Below are 16278 nucleotides of genomic sequence, written 5' to 3' on the forward strand. Positions count from 1 at the left end.
ACTTGCTCATTTGAGCCTAGGACCTGGGATTCTGTAAAGTTCATCTGTGAAAACACCTGTTGTAAAAAGCACTCCATGAATAAAATTTAATTAAAAAATGAAATGAAATTAGAACTCATTCAGAGTCATTCAGGAGCCCCAGGAATCAATCTCCATTAACATTTGGAATTAATGTTAATGTTACCATTCAATATCCACTGAAAAACAAGGAGAAAAAGGGAAAAAAGGAGAATGTAGATGGGCTTAGTATGACAAGTGGAAGGAGTATGACAAGGGGAAGCATCTTCTTTTTGCTATAGCCACAGGGACAGATAGATAATGTGGCCAACAGAGTATAACATTTATTCAATTGTGCGTTTGCGCCTGTGGCTTCATAAGGCACTGACTCCCTTGTGGTTGGCGGTCACTGCTGACTGAGTGGCCATTCTGACCCTCCAGCCATTCTCCATGACCATGCATGCACTCACAAAGCAAAAGATGTCTGGTCTGGGTGTGTGTGTATGCATGTGTGTGTGTGTGTGTGTGTGTGTGTGTGTGTGTGCGTGAGAGACAGAGGGAGAAAGAGAGAGTGAGCAGCGTGGATGATCTAAAAGGATCTTGCTGAGCTGATGTCCCCACTGGCTGGAAAGAGGGGGAGCTGAGTGATGGAGAAGAAATTGAAGCATCTGTCCCACCCAGAACCCTCCTTCTCTCAAGGACCCCTCCAGAGCCTGAGAGGAAGAAAGGTTCACACTCTTCATGCATAGGCTGAGTGGAGAGCCTGACTAACTGCAGGGTGGCTCTGTAGTCTTGTGAGTAACATGGTTATGCCAAATTCTGCTAAGTTCAATTTTAATATATATTTTCTTTTCATAATGAGACCTTTGTCTGAAAGAATTTTTTTTTTCATTCTTTGTACTAGAACGACTATCTGTCTACCCTCAGACATAAAACCAAAAAAGAAGGGGTGGGTGATATGGCCCTAAAATAATGTCACAATATTTAGGTGATAATGATATGAACAAATATCTCAACGATATGAACAAAACAGTGAAAAATATTAATTCATTCATACATTATGTGTAACCGCTTATCCAGTTCAGGGTCACGGTGGGTCCAGAGCCCACCTGGAATCATTGGGCGCAAGGCGGGAATACACCCTGGAGGGGGCCACTGAAAAATACTTTTATTTATTTCCAGAACACAAAAATATTAATGTTAGATTAATATGAATTATATTCAATTAATAATATATTTAATTTCTTATTTAAATTATATTTTCATACAAATCTAACAATTTCAAACATGCAGAACATACAGCAAATAAAGGTGTAAGCATTTGCTTATTTTGTAAACAACCGTAATTTATCAAGGTTCTGACATTGTAAAAAATATAAATAGAATATTGATATTTTATTTCCAAACCACCTTCAAATGACTGAGGTCACTCTTCTTTTGGAGCAAATTCTTTGATTCTTTGAAGCAAATTTCCACCGTACCTGTCGCTGTGCTTAAATGACTCACGTAATGAATGTACGCCATATTACACATTTATCAAGATACTGATATTTTTTAATTGTTTGAAAAAAACAACATGGCACAGCCCTACACTGTACAATAACAAGTATAAATTAATTAGTAAAACATTGTGTGAGATTTCTTTAAAAGTTCATTTTCTTGCTGCACGCAAGTAGCTGCAACACTCATTACACATTTTAAAACAAACCAGTAATCAAATCAGTCAACATTACTGCCACACGTGTATGTTGCCCCAGTACACTGAATGACTACCCCTATGTTTCTAACGTCTCAAATGACCACTAGTATACGTAGTCCCAAATGCACTCTGTTGTATGCACAAATACTGTAGAATGTCAGTTTCTATGTGTGTAGCAAGCACACTTCTGTCACTTTCTTCTCCTTGCTCCAATGCAGTCGCCAAATCGCCCTCCTGAATTAAATATAACTCGCATGAGGCCTGTGAACAAGCAAGGACAAGGACAGCCTGTTTCAAAACAGCCCCCCAGCACGTTGCATTTTTCAGGAGACAGGAGCTATGAGTAATTCATGAGTTCTGGTTAAGAAAGAGAAAGGGGGGAAATAGTGTCACTGTTTACCTCCAGCTGACCAGCCTACAAGGCCTGTGGCAATATCTTAAGCCTAGTTAAGAGGAAGAGCTATACTCGCTCGACCCTGTCGTGGCTCCTGCTTCTAGGCACTGGGCCAGGACAGACCATATGAGAGAACAGGTCTCCTCCAAAGCTCTCCTGCCTACTCCTCTCATCATTCTCCTCCTCTTCCTCAGGAGTCAAAGTGGAGAGAGAGAGACGCAGAGAGAGAGAGGCTGCAGGATTATTTTTAGCCATCCGGGGGAGCGACACACACACAGAGCATCATTAGCCAATGCTGAGAGTCCAGGAAGGTCACATGACCGGGCAGCATGTGGGCCATGCTTGTATTTCTCATGGTCAGCCAATTTATCTTTGTAACATGAAATCTCTCTTAAACATGAAAGTCATAATCAATACTGAGCTGCCTCAGAGCTCTGGCATAGTGACTACATCCAATCAGACATCTAAGGACTGCACAGATTGAAATCAAATTTCAGCCTTCAAAACTTGTATTGATGGCAAAGCTGGTAACATAATTTGAATTCCTGGTCTGTGAAAGAAAGGCCTTTTCTGTAGCTGAACCTTGCACAGGTTGATCTCATTTCAAAAGGCCAGAGGCTCTTTCTTCTCTGCCCCCTATAGGGATCATGGAGGGACGATAAATGACAACTCTGTTGGGCAGTACATTATTAATGTGCCACAGTGCTAGTGCTCCTTACATTACATTTGGTGGCTTATTCAAATGACCATATATTACATTATTACAAGTTAAATGTCTTGAATGTGAAACTCATTCAGCTTTTCTGAAAGCACAATGCACACAATTACACCTTTCATGAATAACTGTGTTCAGGCAAGAGGTAATGAGTAAGCATTTGTCAGTGTGTTGAGGGGGCTGTGAACATATAAAACAAAAATGCAGTTGGTTTTATCCACACCTAAGCTACTGGCCTGGTGGCCATTTATACATTTGCAGCTATATGCAGCAGGGGATGCTATAATTTCCTGGCCACAGAAGTACATCTGTGGTATATTTTCTGAGAGGTGGCCAGCAGGCTAAATCAGAGGTTCTGCTGGCAGGATGGGTATGTCAGAGAGTGTGCATGTTGTTCATTTTGGTTGCTAAAAAGCTGCATAAATTAATCCACTCCAAATCACTCCAGAGGTGGCCTAATCCAACACAATGCTGTCACCAACCCTCAACCCCAGCTAATGGAGCCCTGGCCTGCAGGAAGAGGGGACTAGGTTAATCTCTACATTGGCTGTGTTAACAATTCAAAGGCCAGACACTAACCAGAAGGCTGTATGTTTGCTAAGAATTAGAATAAAAATAAAAACAATAGGAAGAAGACAGAAAAAGAAGGAAAATAATTCTCAAGAATCAACTACTACTCGTTCCAGTGACAAAACCTCTTCCTCAAAATCTACTTCATATATTTAATTCTGTTCCAACTCATCACTGATCCAGTTGATAATGATCTTTTCAAGCTGCAGATGAACATGTGACATTTTAATTTTTGACTGAAACAAAACAACATCACCTCATGTGGAGAATATTTCATGACCTTGTTGACCATGAATAATTTTTCTATATATTTATAGTTTCTACTTCTCTGATTTAGCCACAATTTATAGCCAAAATTAACAAATAATTTCACTAATTTACACATAGCAGGAAGTGTCCCAGTCACACAGCTCCAGGGGCCTGGAGGTTGTGGGTTCGATTCCCGCTCCGGGTGACTGTCTGTGAGGAGTTGGTTTCCTCCGGGTGCTCCGGTTTCCTCCCACAGTCCAAAAACACACGTTGGTAGGTGGATTGGCGACTCAAAAAAGTGTCCGTAGGTGTGTGTGTGTGTTGCCCTGTGAAGGACTGGCGCCCCCTCCAGGGTGTATTCCCGCCTTGCGCCCAATGATTCCGGGTAGGCTCTGGACCCACCGCGACCCTGAACTGGATAAGCGCTTACAGATAATGAATGAATGGATGAACTATCATCCACTATCTTTGGCATCATTGTTAAAAATAATGTTTTGAATTTGGTTTAAAAATAATCATGATCAAAATGTAATGCTTTAAAAACAAAGCTATATTACAAATACATCCTGTTTAAAATTAAGAATTTGTATAACACAGCCACATAAAAAATGATTTAATATTTTTGTAAATAACATTTGGATATACAAAACTACATAAAACCTAATTTGGACTTAACACCAGGCTTCATAAAATTGGATTCTAGACGATACTGAATTCAAATCCTTTCAAAAGAACAGCCTAAACCTTTCACACAAAATATTTTGCAGGTTTGAGAATTAGGCCTAAGCTTATAGGATAAGTGATAAATGTTGACTGAATGTTGATTTGAGATATTTCTACATCTCTGAAACATAAAACTCAACCTATCCTGTGTTTCATATGAACACCTTTAACACATTGTAAATTCAGTGCACATAAGAACACAAACAAAATCCCACCAAAACACACTGGGTGTATGAAGGACACCCCAAAACACTCACCCCTAAAGGGTTTAGATGGGAAGGTGTAGGGAAAGCCGTATTACCACTGCCTTCAAAGCGTCATTACTTCATAATCCCACACTGAGAAAAAAGGAGGGACAGCTGGCTCAAAAGCCTTTTAAGCAAGTTTCATTTTTTTTATTTGTCCTACTTTATCTTAATCCTGGCTCAGGGAGTGCTGCCGTTTTGCTCCCCCAGACAGACTGTCACATTCATAGCTTTGAAACCGATACCAGTTTTCTTTTACATACAAAAGCAGACAGACAATCGCAGCTATTTTGGGAAAACATGAAAGCATAACATTCATCCTGAGTGCAAAATATTGGGCACTGTCAAAATGTTAGAGAACTCAACAAGTAACCCTTAGCTTTGGCTGGTATTCAGCCAGATGAAAGGTGTTATCTACTGCAGTGTAAAGTGCATGATTATGTATCATGGACAGGCAAGTGCTATGCATCTTAACCTAGATTTGCATGGCTAAGTGTACTAAAATAAAAACATGTGTTTACTTTAAAATCACAGCATTACATGTGTTAAATGTCTATTAAATTATGCTCAGCCCCTTCATTGCTCAGGACTGAAATGGTACAAAATAATCTCAGTGGGTAATATGAGCAACATATGGCATCTTGTTACTCTCCTGTTATTACCTCATTGTGTAACCCACCTAAAAAGTTCAAACATTTCCCATTTACATAACAGCCATCTATAGCCCTGATGATCATATGGGTTTTGAGATCCACTTAGCAGACACCACACAGCCTCATAACCTATTCAGGTTATTAGATGAGTGATCAATCCACAAAAGCTTTGCAATATTTTATACTGTAAGAAATCAGAAAAACAAATATCTCAAGATTAGAAATTAATGTTGGACATGGCATGAACTGACAGCTCTGAAATGTTTTCATAATGCCAGAGAAGCTTAAAAATCTGCCAGACAAACAACACAGACTTATCGCATTGAATATTGCTCACTTATCAAAACCTAATGCTTAATGCTTCTTTGTAAGGCAGCACAATTTTCCCTCAACGCAATCTTCCTGCCTCTGTAATCTAAGCTGCTGGATGTGCAACCTCGCAGATGTAAACACATTTGTAACAAGGGGCACTAGAGGATAGGGGGAGGGGGATGCATGCCCACATTCTGTTTCCTTTTCCACCTGTTGTCATCCATAGGAGCTACTCTCCTAGTGCACCCACCCAGAACACAGGCAGCAGGCCTGCTGGCCCCGGTCCAGCTCTAATTAGCACATGAATCACGGCTAACAGAGAAGAGACAGGCGGCAGTATGCCTGGATCCCTTGTTATGACCTCACTCTCATGATTTCATCATCTGCAAGGACGAGCACTCTGTCCCTAAGTGCAGTACAGTGGGTCTTGATAGCATAACATACAGCCCCTTTAATGGCAGGTACACGTGCTGAATGCAGGGTGAAGGTTAAATACAACCAACACGACTATTTAATTTGTCTCCAAATGTGGGATAAAAATATTTAATTGTGCTTAAAGCTTTTTTAAAATGACATCTTATAAGCCTACTGCTGCGGTTAACAAAGGTCCTGTGGTTTACCACAGAGTTAAAACAAATTTATAGCCAAAATAACAAATACATTCACTAACTTAAACATAGATTGAAACTGTTTTGGCAGCGCAGTGCTGCAGCAGGTCGTGTCGCAGTCACAGAGCTCCAGGGACCTGGAGGTTGTGGGTTTGATTCGCGCTCCGGGTGACTGTCTGTGAGGAGTTTGGTGTGTTCTCCCCGTGTCCGTGTGGGTTTCCTCCGGCTGCTCTGGTTTATTCCCACGGTCCAAAAACACACATTGGTAGGTGGATTGGCGACTCAGAAGTGTCCGTCGGTGTGTGTGTGTGTAAATGTGTGAGTGTGTGTCGCCCCGTGAAGGTGTTCCCACCGCGACCCTGATTTGGAAAAGCGGTTACAGATAATGAAGGAATGAAACTGTTTTCAGACTGCAACAACATTAATCACAGAAAAAATATTTTCAATTACAGCTTAGCAACTATTATCCACTATCTTTGGCATTATGGTGGATTTGGTAAAATTGGATTTGGTTTAAAAATAATCATGGTCAAAATGTAATGCTTTAAAAAACAAAGCTATATTACAAATACATCCTGTTTAAAAATAAGAATTTGTATAAAACGGCAACATAAAAAATGGTTAGATTTATTTGTGAATAACATTTGTATATACAAAACTGCATAAAACCTAATTTGGACATTGATTTTAAAACACCAAGCTTCATAAAATTGGATTCTGAATTCATAACATGATGACCACATTCATCAATATAATCTTTTCCGTTCACAAAACGCATCATTTAGAAATGACTCTTCTATGACCCTTAAAAATGTGACCTGGAATGCTTCTGCCTTTGTTCTGAGCAGTGATCAATTTAATCAACTTCTGTTCAATGTAAGAGGCATTGCTTACAGCCGAGTTCTCTAGTAGAGCATAAGGTGTTACGGTCTATTGTATACAATGTTTTTTAAATAAATGCTAGACGATAGTGAATTCAAATCCTTTCAAAAGACCAACCTAAACCTTTCACATAAAATATTTTGCAGGTTTGAGCATTAGGCCTAAGCTTATAGGATAAGTGATAAATGTTGATTGAAATGGAAGACAGGCTTGAAGGGGTTTAGCAGATTCTGCAAAATGCAAATATGAGCAAACATACACATGACCTTGATCCTTTCACCCAACAAAGTTGAGTTATAATGCAATGTTACTATCTTGCAGCTTCTAACATCACTTTAAACATTAGTTGACGTGACCTCCTAATGAGGTCAGGCAGCCACGAGCTATGCCTGTGACTAAAGCCAAGGAGTCGGGGACTAGCCAAGCAGAAGATGGGCTCATGCTAAATTGCTGTTTTGTGTTTTTAACGAGGAATCTTTGCAGCTCTAATCTGTTATGCTTTTTTTCCTAATCAACAAATTTGTTAATCCGGTTTCTTCTGGCAGTGAAGCTGCCCCTGTGCCATTTCCAAGGGTTTTAAACCACAAGGAAGGGACAGGAACAAGGACTTTTTTTACATAAATGTCTAAAAAATAAGAGGCTCTGGAAAAGGGTGTAATTGACATGGTGTGATGTACAGGTAATAGAATGCAGAAGTCTTCCTTTGGATTCTCTAAGAAAAGTCCTCTGAGTAAGACTTTGTTCTATATTTTAACTGACCTGAGTAATGAGCATTTGTTTCTCTGTGGGAGACATGGTTCTTAAAAATCTTGCTGACAAACTAAATGCTACTCTTTGTATTAGTATGAAAGAGACCAAAATTCTCTCATATAACCCAATATCAAATTTATGTAACTGGGTTTTACATGTAAGCAGTTGACATTACTGAGATCCAGTAAGGTTCCTTTATCCATAAAATAGACACACACTAAAAGTGCACACTAAAAGATTTTAGAAATACATTGTATATACTTTTTATCAAAGTTGTTTAAAACTTGCATATACCTGTTAGAGGTTAACAGGTAAACAGACACATAAGGTGGAACGAAAAGTTTGACTACGAAAATTGCGGACAAGATCTGCCTCCTAAACTATATTTATGGTGGAAGGGAACATTGACACCAGCCTTGTCTAATCAATATATTTCAGGTGGATTTGGACAGTAAAGGTTTGTAAATGCAGGGAAATGGCAGCCAGGTTAATTTTTTTGCATAGATAGACCTTTTAGTGAAATGATGAACACTTTTCTGTATAAATATGTTGATTATGGCACATTCTTCTTAGCTATTACGGCCCAAGTTCTTAAACTCCTCTATTGCTTGTTTGTTCAGTTTTCCTCAAACTGGCAATCTGTTCACTTCTGGGGAGGAGGGGGAGGTGGCAGACAGCTCTCTCCACTGGTTTGAAACTGTATTATAGTTTAAATGCTTGGTGTCAGAATTACAGATTGCTCCTTTAAACACTGACAAAGTTCTGACACGTCTTCTCCATCACAAATTTCAAATCTAAATCAACTGATGTTCTGTAGACTATGCTGAATTAACATACTTTCATCTATGTGGGTCAAGTGATGTAGAATCTAGCATTCAAAGAACTTGGTTATGACTCAAGCTTTATGCGAGCTAATGACTAATACCATTACGCACTTAACCTCAAGTTACTCCAGAGGGACTGCCCCGCCATTGGTTAATGTACAATGATTTTTAGTTAAGTGTTAAGTTCCTGTAAAGAACACAGAAGAAACTGTAATAGCTTTAAAAACATTTCTGTTAAACTCTTAAATAAGCACTGGGTGATTTTACCACAGTGGCTGTCTGTGTCACAGTGGCCACCTACCTAGCAATCAGAAGTCATGCATCTTGAATCCAGCAAGTGCACTAGTGTTTTAGTCAAGGCAACCTCCAGCATCCAAGCACACAAGCCACATACACAAACACAGGCAGTCCAAGCTAAACAGCAACTTTTTAAACATGTTTGCTAATTGCTATCTATTTTCAGACCATACCAGAAAATCACATAAAATCACATAGTGTCAAAAGCATTTTAACTAGAATCTCAAAAACATCATTCCACCTCAAAAGATATTGACTGGAAGGAAAAGGTACTTACTGGCTACTTCTAGTGAGGCATTCCGGCTCACCGCCTCTCCCAGGTAGTTGCGGGCAACACAAGTATAGACGCCCTCATCTGGTTTGCTGCGGCGCCCATGGACAATACGCAGAAAAAAGAGTGAGCCAGTGGGGAGCAGCATGCGGTGTGAGCGTGGGTCATCTCTGTCCGTCTCCACGTGCTCTCCATCTTTGTACCACTCCACCGTTGGCGTTGGACGCCCCTCTGCCTTGCAGTTCAAGGTGGCTGGCTCACCCTTGGACACAATCAGATCAGAAGGGTCCTCCACAATCCGCGGCGGACTGTCCTCCAGACGTGGCCTAGACCCTACAAGAAAACGAGTGGGAATATTCAAAGCATTCAGTGTCATTTTTATCTAATCATGATTTCACACTGAATAGTCTATGGTGATACAAATAAGTGCAACATGAAAGACTAGGTTGTCTGAAAAGCTTTTAACTTCCAAACTGCTTGACAGGCAGTGATTAAATCAGATGTGGGTTCTACATGTACAGATGTGCTTTTATTTGTCTCTTCAAGTCAACATTGCACTTTATAAATATTTCAGACAGACACTTCGCCTAAAGTTAAAAGAAAAAGGAACAGTGTGTTACAGGCGGCATCAAACGAAATGAGACCAGAGTAGACTCTTAATGGCTAGTGGTGGACGGAGCCAGAGAAACTGATGACTCAGCATCTATTAAGCTTTTGGAGGGTCCAGAGGGGCAGGCAGGAGCAAGGAGAAGTTAAAAGAAGCTGGCATTAGGGTTGGGTTTGGAATGGCTGCTAACAGAGAAGGAGGCTCTGAAAACTCACAGCATTCCTCTCAGGACCCATTAGTGCAGGAGTCTATAGATGGCGATAAGAGCCTACCAGTGTGGGCATATGACTTTGAACTCTGGGACATTCAAGAACTCACATGATATGCATATGCCATAGCACAATAGTTAGAACTGTACAGTAGGTTTTATCCAGAAATGACACAGATGTGAACACCTTGGACCCAGGCAGAATGTCTCATTGGAGCTCATATATTCTAGTATAAGTACGCACCTATAGCTGATTCAGTTTTCATAACTACTACAACTCTTACAAAAGGATAATCGCATTAAAAAAATGGGGCAGGAAAATGCTTAAAATTGCTCTGCTTGCTTCATTAAACACAGCCTTATCTTAGGTTTTCCATCTGCAATATAAGATATTAAAATGCTTATATTTCAGTTAGGAACAAAAACTAAATATAAATATTTAGGCAGTTAAATCAGGTTCCACTGCCACAAGCCTAACATCAAACACAAGCCTAATACAATCTTGAATAGATCACAATACAAATGATACGTTTACATCCTAGTAACGCAGTAATTAGCTTAAAGACACACAGTCATACATACTTTCACTGGACATTCTTGAATTCTTTATACACATTGATTAAAAAAGCATGTTTGGGTTTTCTTAATCCTAAATGCTTGATATACTTCTTTATGCATGAGTAAAAGAGAACGACGTGACATCCTCTAACGGAGGAGCGCAAGATAATTATTCTCAGTGTGTTACTCTAGGATGAGCTCATACTCTTGACGATTAAAGCATAGACAAAGAAGAGCAGTGCTTTAAAAAAACATGAGGAATGGTGCATTATATAATTGCAGCCTCTCTGTTGAGAAAAGATTCTTATTCAAACATTTAAAAATACACATAACATATTTTCAAACAGGAAAAAAATATTTAGCTGTTGGAATTAATAAACATATTAACTGCCAGTGAAACATTACTAATAGTTTAAAAAAATATATCAAGCTTAATCTAGCCTGAAGAAGACTAAACGGTTAACCTGCCTCGAGAGAACAACCACAGTGTCTACCCCAGCTATTCTTTTAACACTCGTGATTCCTCCATGTTGGATCTGTTAAAATATTGTACTTTTAAAGGAGGAAGCAAACCAGTTTTCACTAAAATTCTTGCTTATTTAACACACATTTTCTGTGGGTGTAATGAGTGACAACACTATGATCTTCATAGCAATGTGGAAGAATTACTGGAGCAGAAATTGGGATTAATCTCTGGACCTTGGGTGCCAGCAGCTAACTTCAACTGTGGTTGGATCAAAGCTTTTACACAGTTCTGGTACAGTACAAGGCTGGTGCTGGTGTGAGAAGAAAAGGACGGCTTGAGTCTACACCACAGTGCCATTAATAAAAATTATATGTGGTGTGTGACTACAAGCTATGCCATTATATAATGCTTTACAGTAATTAATATTAACAAAACATTAGCCGCACATCACCCACTCCCTCCTCAGGGTTTGAATGGGCTCTTGTTATGCTAATATAATGTGAAAACCTTGGCCAGAGGAGTTGGGTTCCAAAGATGTTTTGCTTTAGACATACATGTATAACAGGAACATAGGCCTGAATGAGTGCACTAGGATGAGCTGCAGAATGCATGCAGAGAAGTCTGTTACTGACCTAATCAAACCATGGGGTGGAAAATAGCTGTTTGTGGAAAAGGTCAACCGTGTATGCGCGCCATGGCAAAAAGTGGTCAAACAGGGACAGGCCAACACAGGGAATGACTGTAGCTGGTTTGAATAAAACTGGAACATACATATCTGTTCTCCGACACAACCTGGCACGGCTAGGTGGTCCATCAAATGCTATTTGGCATTTAAAAAGCCATTATGCTGCTTACTCCACTCATGCAGAGTGGTCCATTTGCCCTCATTTGACTGAATGACACAAACTGTGTGGCTTTGTTTAGCCTGTTCTTAGTTTAAGCCCTATTATGTTAATGAATGCAGGCAGGCTTTTTGTATACTACGACAGATATAAAGTACAGTGGGAGCACCACACAATGAGTGCAAGTTCAAGTCCAAGCGATCCACTGAAATACATATAAAACTCTCTACATTATGCAAATCAGTATAATTGAACATTACCATTTTAATTGGGATTACTGGAAGGGTAATTATTATGCCAGAATTAACTACAGTTTGTTTTACAAAATATAACATTTATTTGATACTGTTTCTTCAAAGAACCAAACACAGGCCTGTAAAATGGCCTCAGTCTGAAAACCACCACTGTGCTACGGTGCAGTGTTTTGGGAAAGGAATAGACCCAGTTTTTGCAACTACACCTGAAAACACATTTGCCAGACTCTGACACAGTGGTTAATGCAAGCAAACCCTGCCACAAGCACAAAACTATCTTGTTCTGTCAAGGGAAAAGTTCATGGTATAGCCATCCCTTAGCAACTAGAGGACCCCATTATTTCTCACTTCTTTTAACCCAGCTGCAAGAACACGCTTCTTAAGATATGTTTCACACCACCACCTCCAGAATCGACACAGGCACTTCACACACTGCTTTTATCTAAACATGTAATTGGCAACAACACAGTGTGCCTTGTGCCATTCTATATTTGAGGTTTCTGTTGAATTAACAAAGCACATGGTGTGCTCCACCGAACCGGTACTGCAGAGTCTCCATTAACACTTACAGTATTCGCTGCGTCCAGCTGGAGTTAAATGAACGCTCTGTGTCAATTCAGCACCGAGGGTCATAATCCAACAATGGGGACTTCGCTGTGTGTACACTGGAGGGTCGGAGGCATCCCTTAACGTGCATTTCAGCGCCTTGCTGTGCACAGCAGCTTCTGTCTCCACTAATGCTCAAGGCCAGCCGGGCACAGCAGGAGGACATGCTGAGTTAGAGACTGATGATACAGCGCTGGTGTCTCCCTTTTCCCCACAGGATAAAGCCACACCAAGGTTGACCCTATCACAGCTATTCTTCAGAACACATCTGGGGCTATTGAAGCAACAAATACATGACCTTGCAGAGAGGTTAAACAAGGTCTTTTGTGCCTCTGTTTTACGTGTTGAAAGATCCGAATGCTAAGCTTTGATGAAGCAGTGATTAGCCAATCCTAAACTGTCAGATTAATTTGATTTTCAACCTGAAGTGCTCTGTAATCCTTTCTGCTTCTCTGGAAATTTATTAAGGCAGTATTTTGACAGTCTGCCCCTTTGTTGAACACAGGAATGCAACAAGTGAACCATCTGGAAAAACACAGTCTCAGATGTTTTTGTTTGATGGGCTTACCGCACCGCAGCCTTTTCCACACCTAGCCATATGGCACACAGAGTCTACGGTGAAATGAACAGAATGCTTCGCAAGTTTAGTCTCCAGTATCGAATGCAGGTAACAACAACAAAATTTATTCCTGAAAATTGGCTTGTTTACTATTTTTAATCATATTGTTCCAGAATAAATGATCAGTCCAGCTTTGCTTTACAGAATGGTTTATTTGAAGAGAAGAGATCTCTATTTAATGAAATAGAGATAGACGATATGGCCAAAATTTATATCCCAATATATTTCTGAATTTCTGTCTATACGACATAATTCAGATATCGATATTAACAAAAAAAAAAAGCCACAGAACTGCCAAGAACTGAAAGCAACATGACATCATCATCAAACAAAAGACCTCTTGGGTTTGTCAATATTAATTATCTTTAAAATAACTTTAAAGTTGAGCGCAATGAACCGATGGCAGTGCCCTGTAAGGCTGTCCTTCACTGAAATGCTGTAAATAATAATATATTGAAATACTGAAAATGTGTATAAAAATCATATTATTGTTATTGAAACATTTTATATTGTGATTATATATTAATACTGAATTATTGTCCAGCCCTAAAGGACATGCTGAAATCATTGAAATGATAATGCAAAATGCTCCACTGATGTTCCAGTCCATGTTCAGAAACTAAGCTTCCAAACTAACTTGAAACTGGATTTGTGACGTCACAAGGCACAACCTACAGCAGTTAAGCAATGCTGGTTCATGCTTTGACTGCTTATTGACAAGTTACATGGCAGCCAATCAGAATACAGACCATCTATATACGAAGAGATTTATTACAAATACTGACACTTTTTTGTAACACACATTTGAAAAAGATATACAAAAGAGAATATCAAGAAAATTGTATAAACCTATCCTGGCAAAATTGTTTACGATGTGTTTAGAATAAAGTCAGAGTAACGAGAAGAGACATCAGAGTGATATTAAACGAGTTTAGTCCTGTAAAAATTAATTACCAATTGGTAATTAGTTTATAAACCCCCACATATGTCATTAGGGGACCAGGATGAGAAGTATCCTATTGGCGCTTTAATGAAGTCGGAAAGCTAACTTTAGCTCTAATACAGCTCTTCTGGTCCATTCCCAGCGATTGTTCTGGTAAACTTACCTGCGGAGACGCAGAGGTGTACGAGCAGCAGTAAGACAATTTCTCTGGAACCCCGCAGCATTGTCCTGAAGACGGTTTAAATCATTTCTCTCATGTTCTTGGTGTTTTCAGAGTAAATGTACAGAGGAGTCGCTCTCACGGTGCAGCATCTGTTCAACTTGAACATTATGGTGGTGTGCGTAAACAAGCCCACACTTCCCTCAGGCTGTAACGGACACTCAACGCTCTCTTAAACTCTCAGCATCGCAGTGACGAAGCTCTACCTCTCGGAAGACGGACTCACAGCGTGGAACACTTCAGATGAAGGGTCCTTCACATTTGTGGACTTTGTCCATATCTCCTTCTTTTCGGTGAGAGCCGAGCGCTGTCTCACCCTCGCTCCGTGCGCTCTCCTCCAAACGGCCGTTATTCTCACTGCGTTAAAACCACAACCGCACGAGCGGCGTTAGGACTCGTCCCGCCCGTACTCCGACAGGCCCCACCCCCGCAACAGGATTGGCTACGTCAGTAAATCCCTGCCCTCTCTGTGCTACAATTCTACGCCACCAGCCAATTAGCGCATCCTCTCCGAAAACAGGCGGGAATACATTTAAAATGCGTCTGACAAGATGGAGTGCGCTCAATTTCTCTCAGCGCTAAACAAACTTAAAAACACCAATACTTTAAAAGTGGTTTAGATGTAAATCTGCATCTTCCTCTTCATTCAGGACCTATGAGTATGTAATTATACCCAAACCCCTTCTCCAGCTACCATATAGGTTTTTGACGTAAGAAGCCCTTGTTGTTTTGTATCCACACATTTTAGACTGTAAATAGAATACACTGCAGTTTTAAAGTGGAAATGTGTTTTTGACTGATTAACACACATTAATCATTCATCATCTAGCAAATAAATAAAAAACACAGACATGTTAACATGGTAAAAAGCAAATGTTTGGAATTCCTAATATTTGCAATAATAACAAAAGAGATTCAACTCTTTCCAAGCCAACTCACCCCTGGGGCTCATATGGGCAGTCCAGAACAAGGTTTGTCCACTCCAGGATAGATGAACTCCATGGATTGGTTTAACATAGGGCTAATCTAGCCTAATTCTATAAAGTAAATATGTTTAATATTGTTATTCCGTCTTGTATTATTTGTTTTCTCCCTCTACATCTTGAATTTGTTTGATAATTGAAAACTTCCAAAGCTTTCAAATTTATTCTTATCCTATGTTTTTGTATGCTAAATGTTTTCTTAGTGCTGGGACAATACTGACCTCCTTGAGTTTATACAATACTGTAATACAGTTTTTAAATATATATATTTTGACTTCAACACTTTCACTTCTTTATGCACTTATGTCTGGAATCTAATGATCACAGTGAACTGTAAAAATGCTTCATGCCTTTTATACAGATACTGCCCATATAAATGTCACTTATATGTATATATTTATATGTGCATCTGTTTCTTTATATTTTACCTGTGTACAGCTCTGCCTTGCTCTGTCTGAGGGTGTCAAATCTAATCCAACTATTAGCTAGGAATCCCCGAATCATACCATGCTTCCAGGCCAGGAGTTTGAAGACTAGTCAGTGACCACATTGTTCTGCAAAATGAATGTCTCTGGACAGCTTAACATGCTTGGAGCAGAACGCTAACAGACGTTCTGTTAGCTAACAAAAATCCAGATTGACTAGGGTTGTCCTGATTGATGAAGGGGGAGGTTGAGCCATCCTACCCACCCAGAGAGAGAGAAAGAGATGCCAATTATGCACTCTGGGACTATCAGCCTCAGATGGCTGAGGCATAACTTGGGATCAAACTCAGGATAGAGC

The 16278-nt window shown here is 39.8% G+C and overlaps 1 protein-coding gene across 4 annotated transcripts in view; it reads right to left on the reverse strand.

Annotated features, from left to right (window-relative positions):
- Nucleotides 1–14839, reverse strand: part of zgc:77784 (uncharacterized protein LOC402947 homolog) — a 52945-nt gene extending 38106 nt beyond the window's left edge. For all 4 annotated transcript variants that reach the window (XM_066678094.1, XM_066678093.1, XM_066678092.1 and 1 more), the window contains exons 1-2: nucleotides 14456–14839; nucleotides 9196–9522 (exon numbers count right to left, since the gene is read on the reverse strand). In XM_066678094.1, the coding sequence (XP_066534191.1) occupies nucleotides 9196–9522; nucleotides 14456–14516 (388 nt within the window). In that variant the 5' untranslated portion in view covers nucleotides 14517–14839. The remainder of the gene's footprint in view (nucleotides 1–9195; nucleotides 9523–14455) is intronic.
- Nucleotides 14840–16278: the final 1439 nt, after the last annotated feature.

Source organism: Hoplias malabaricus, chromosome 1 (assembly GCF_029633855.1).
Source record: "Hoplias malabaricus isolate fHopMal1 chromosome 1, fHopMal1.hap1, whole genome shotgun sequence".
Lineage (NCBI taxonomy): Eukaryota > Metazoa > Chordata > Actinopteri > Characiformes > Erythrinidae > Hoplias > Hoplias malabaricus.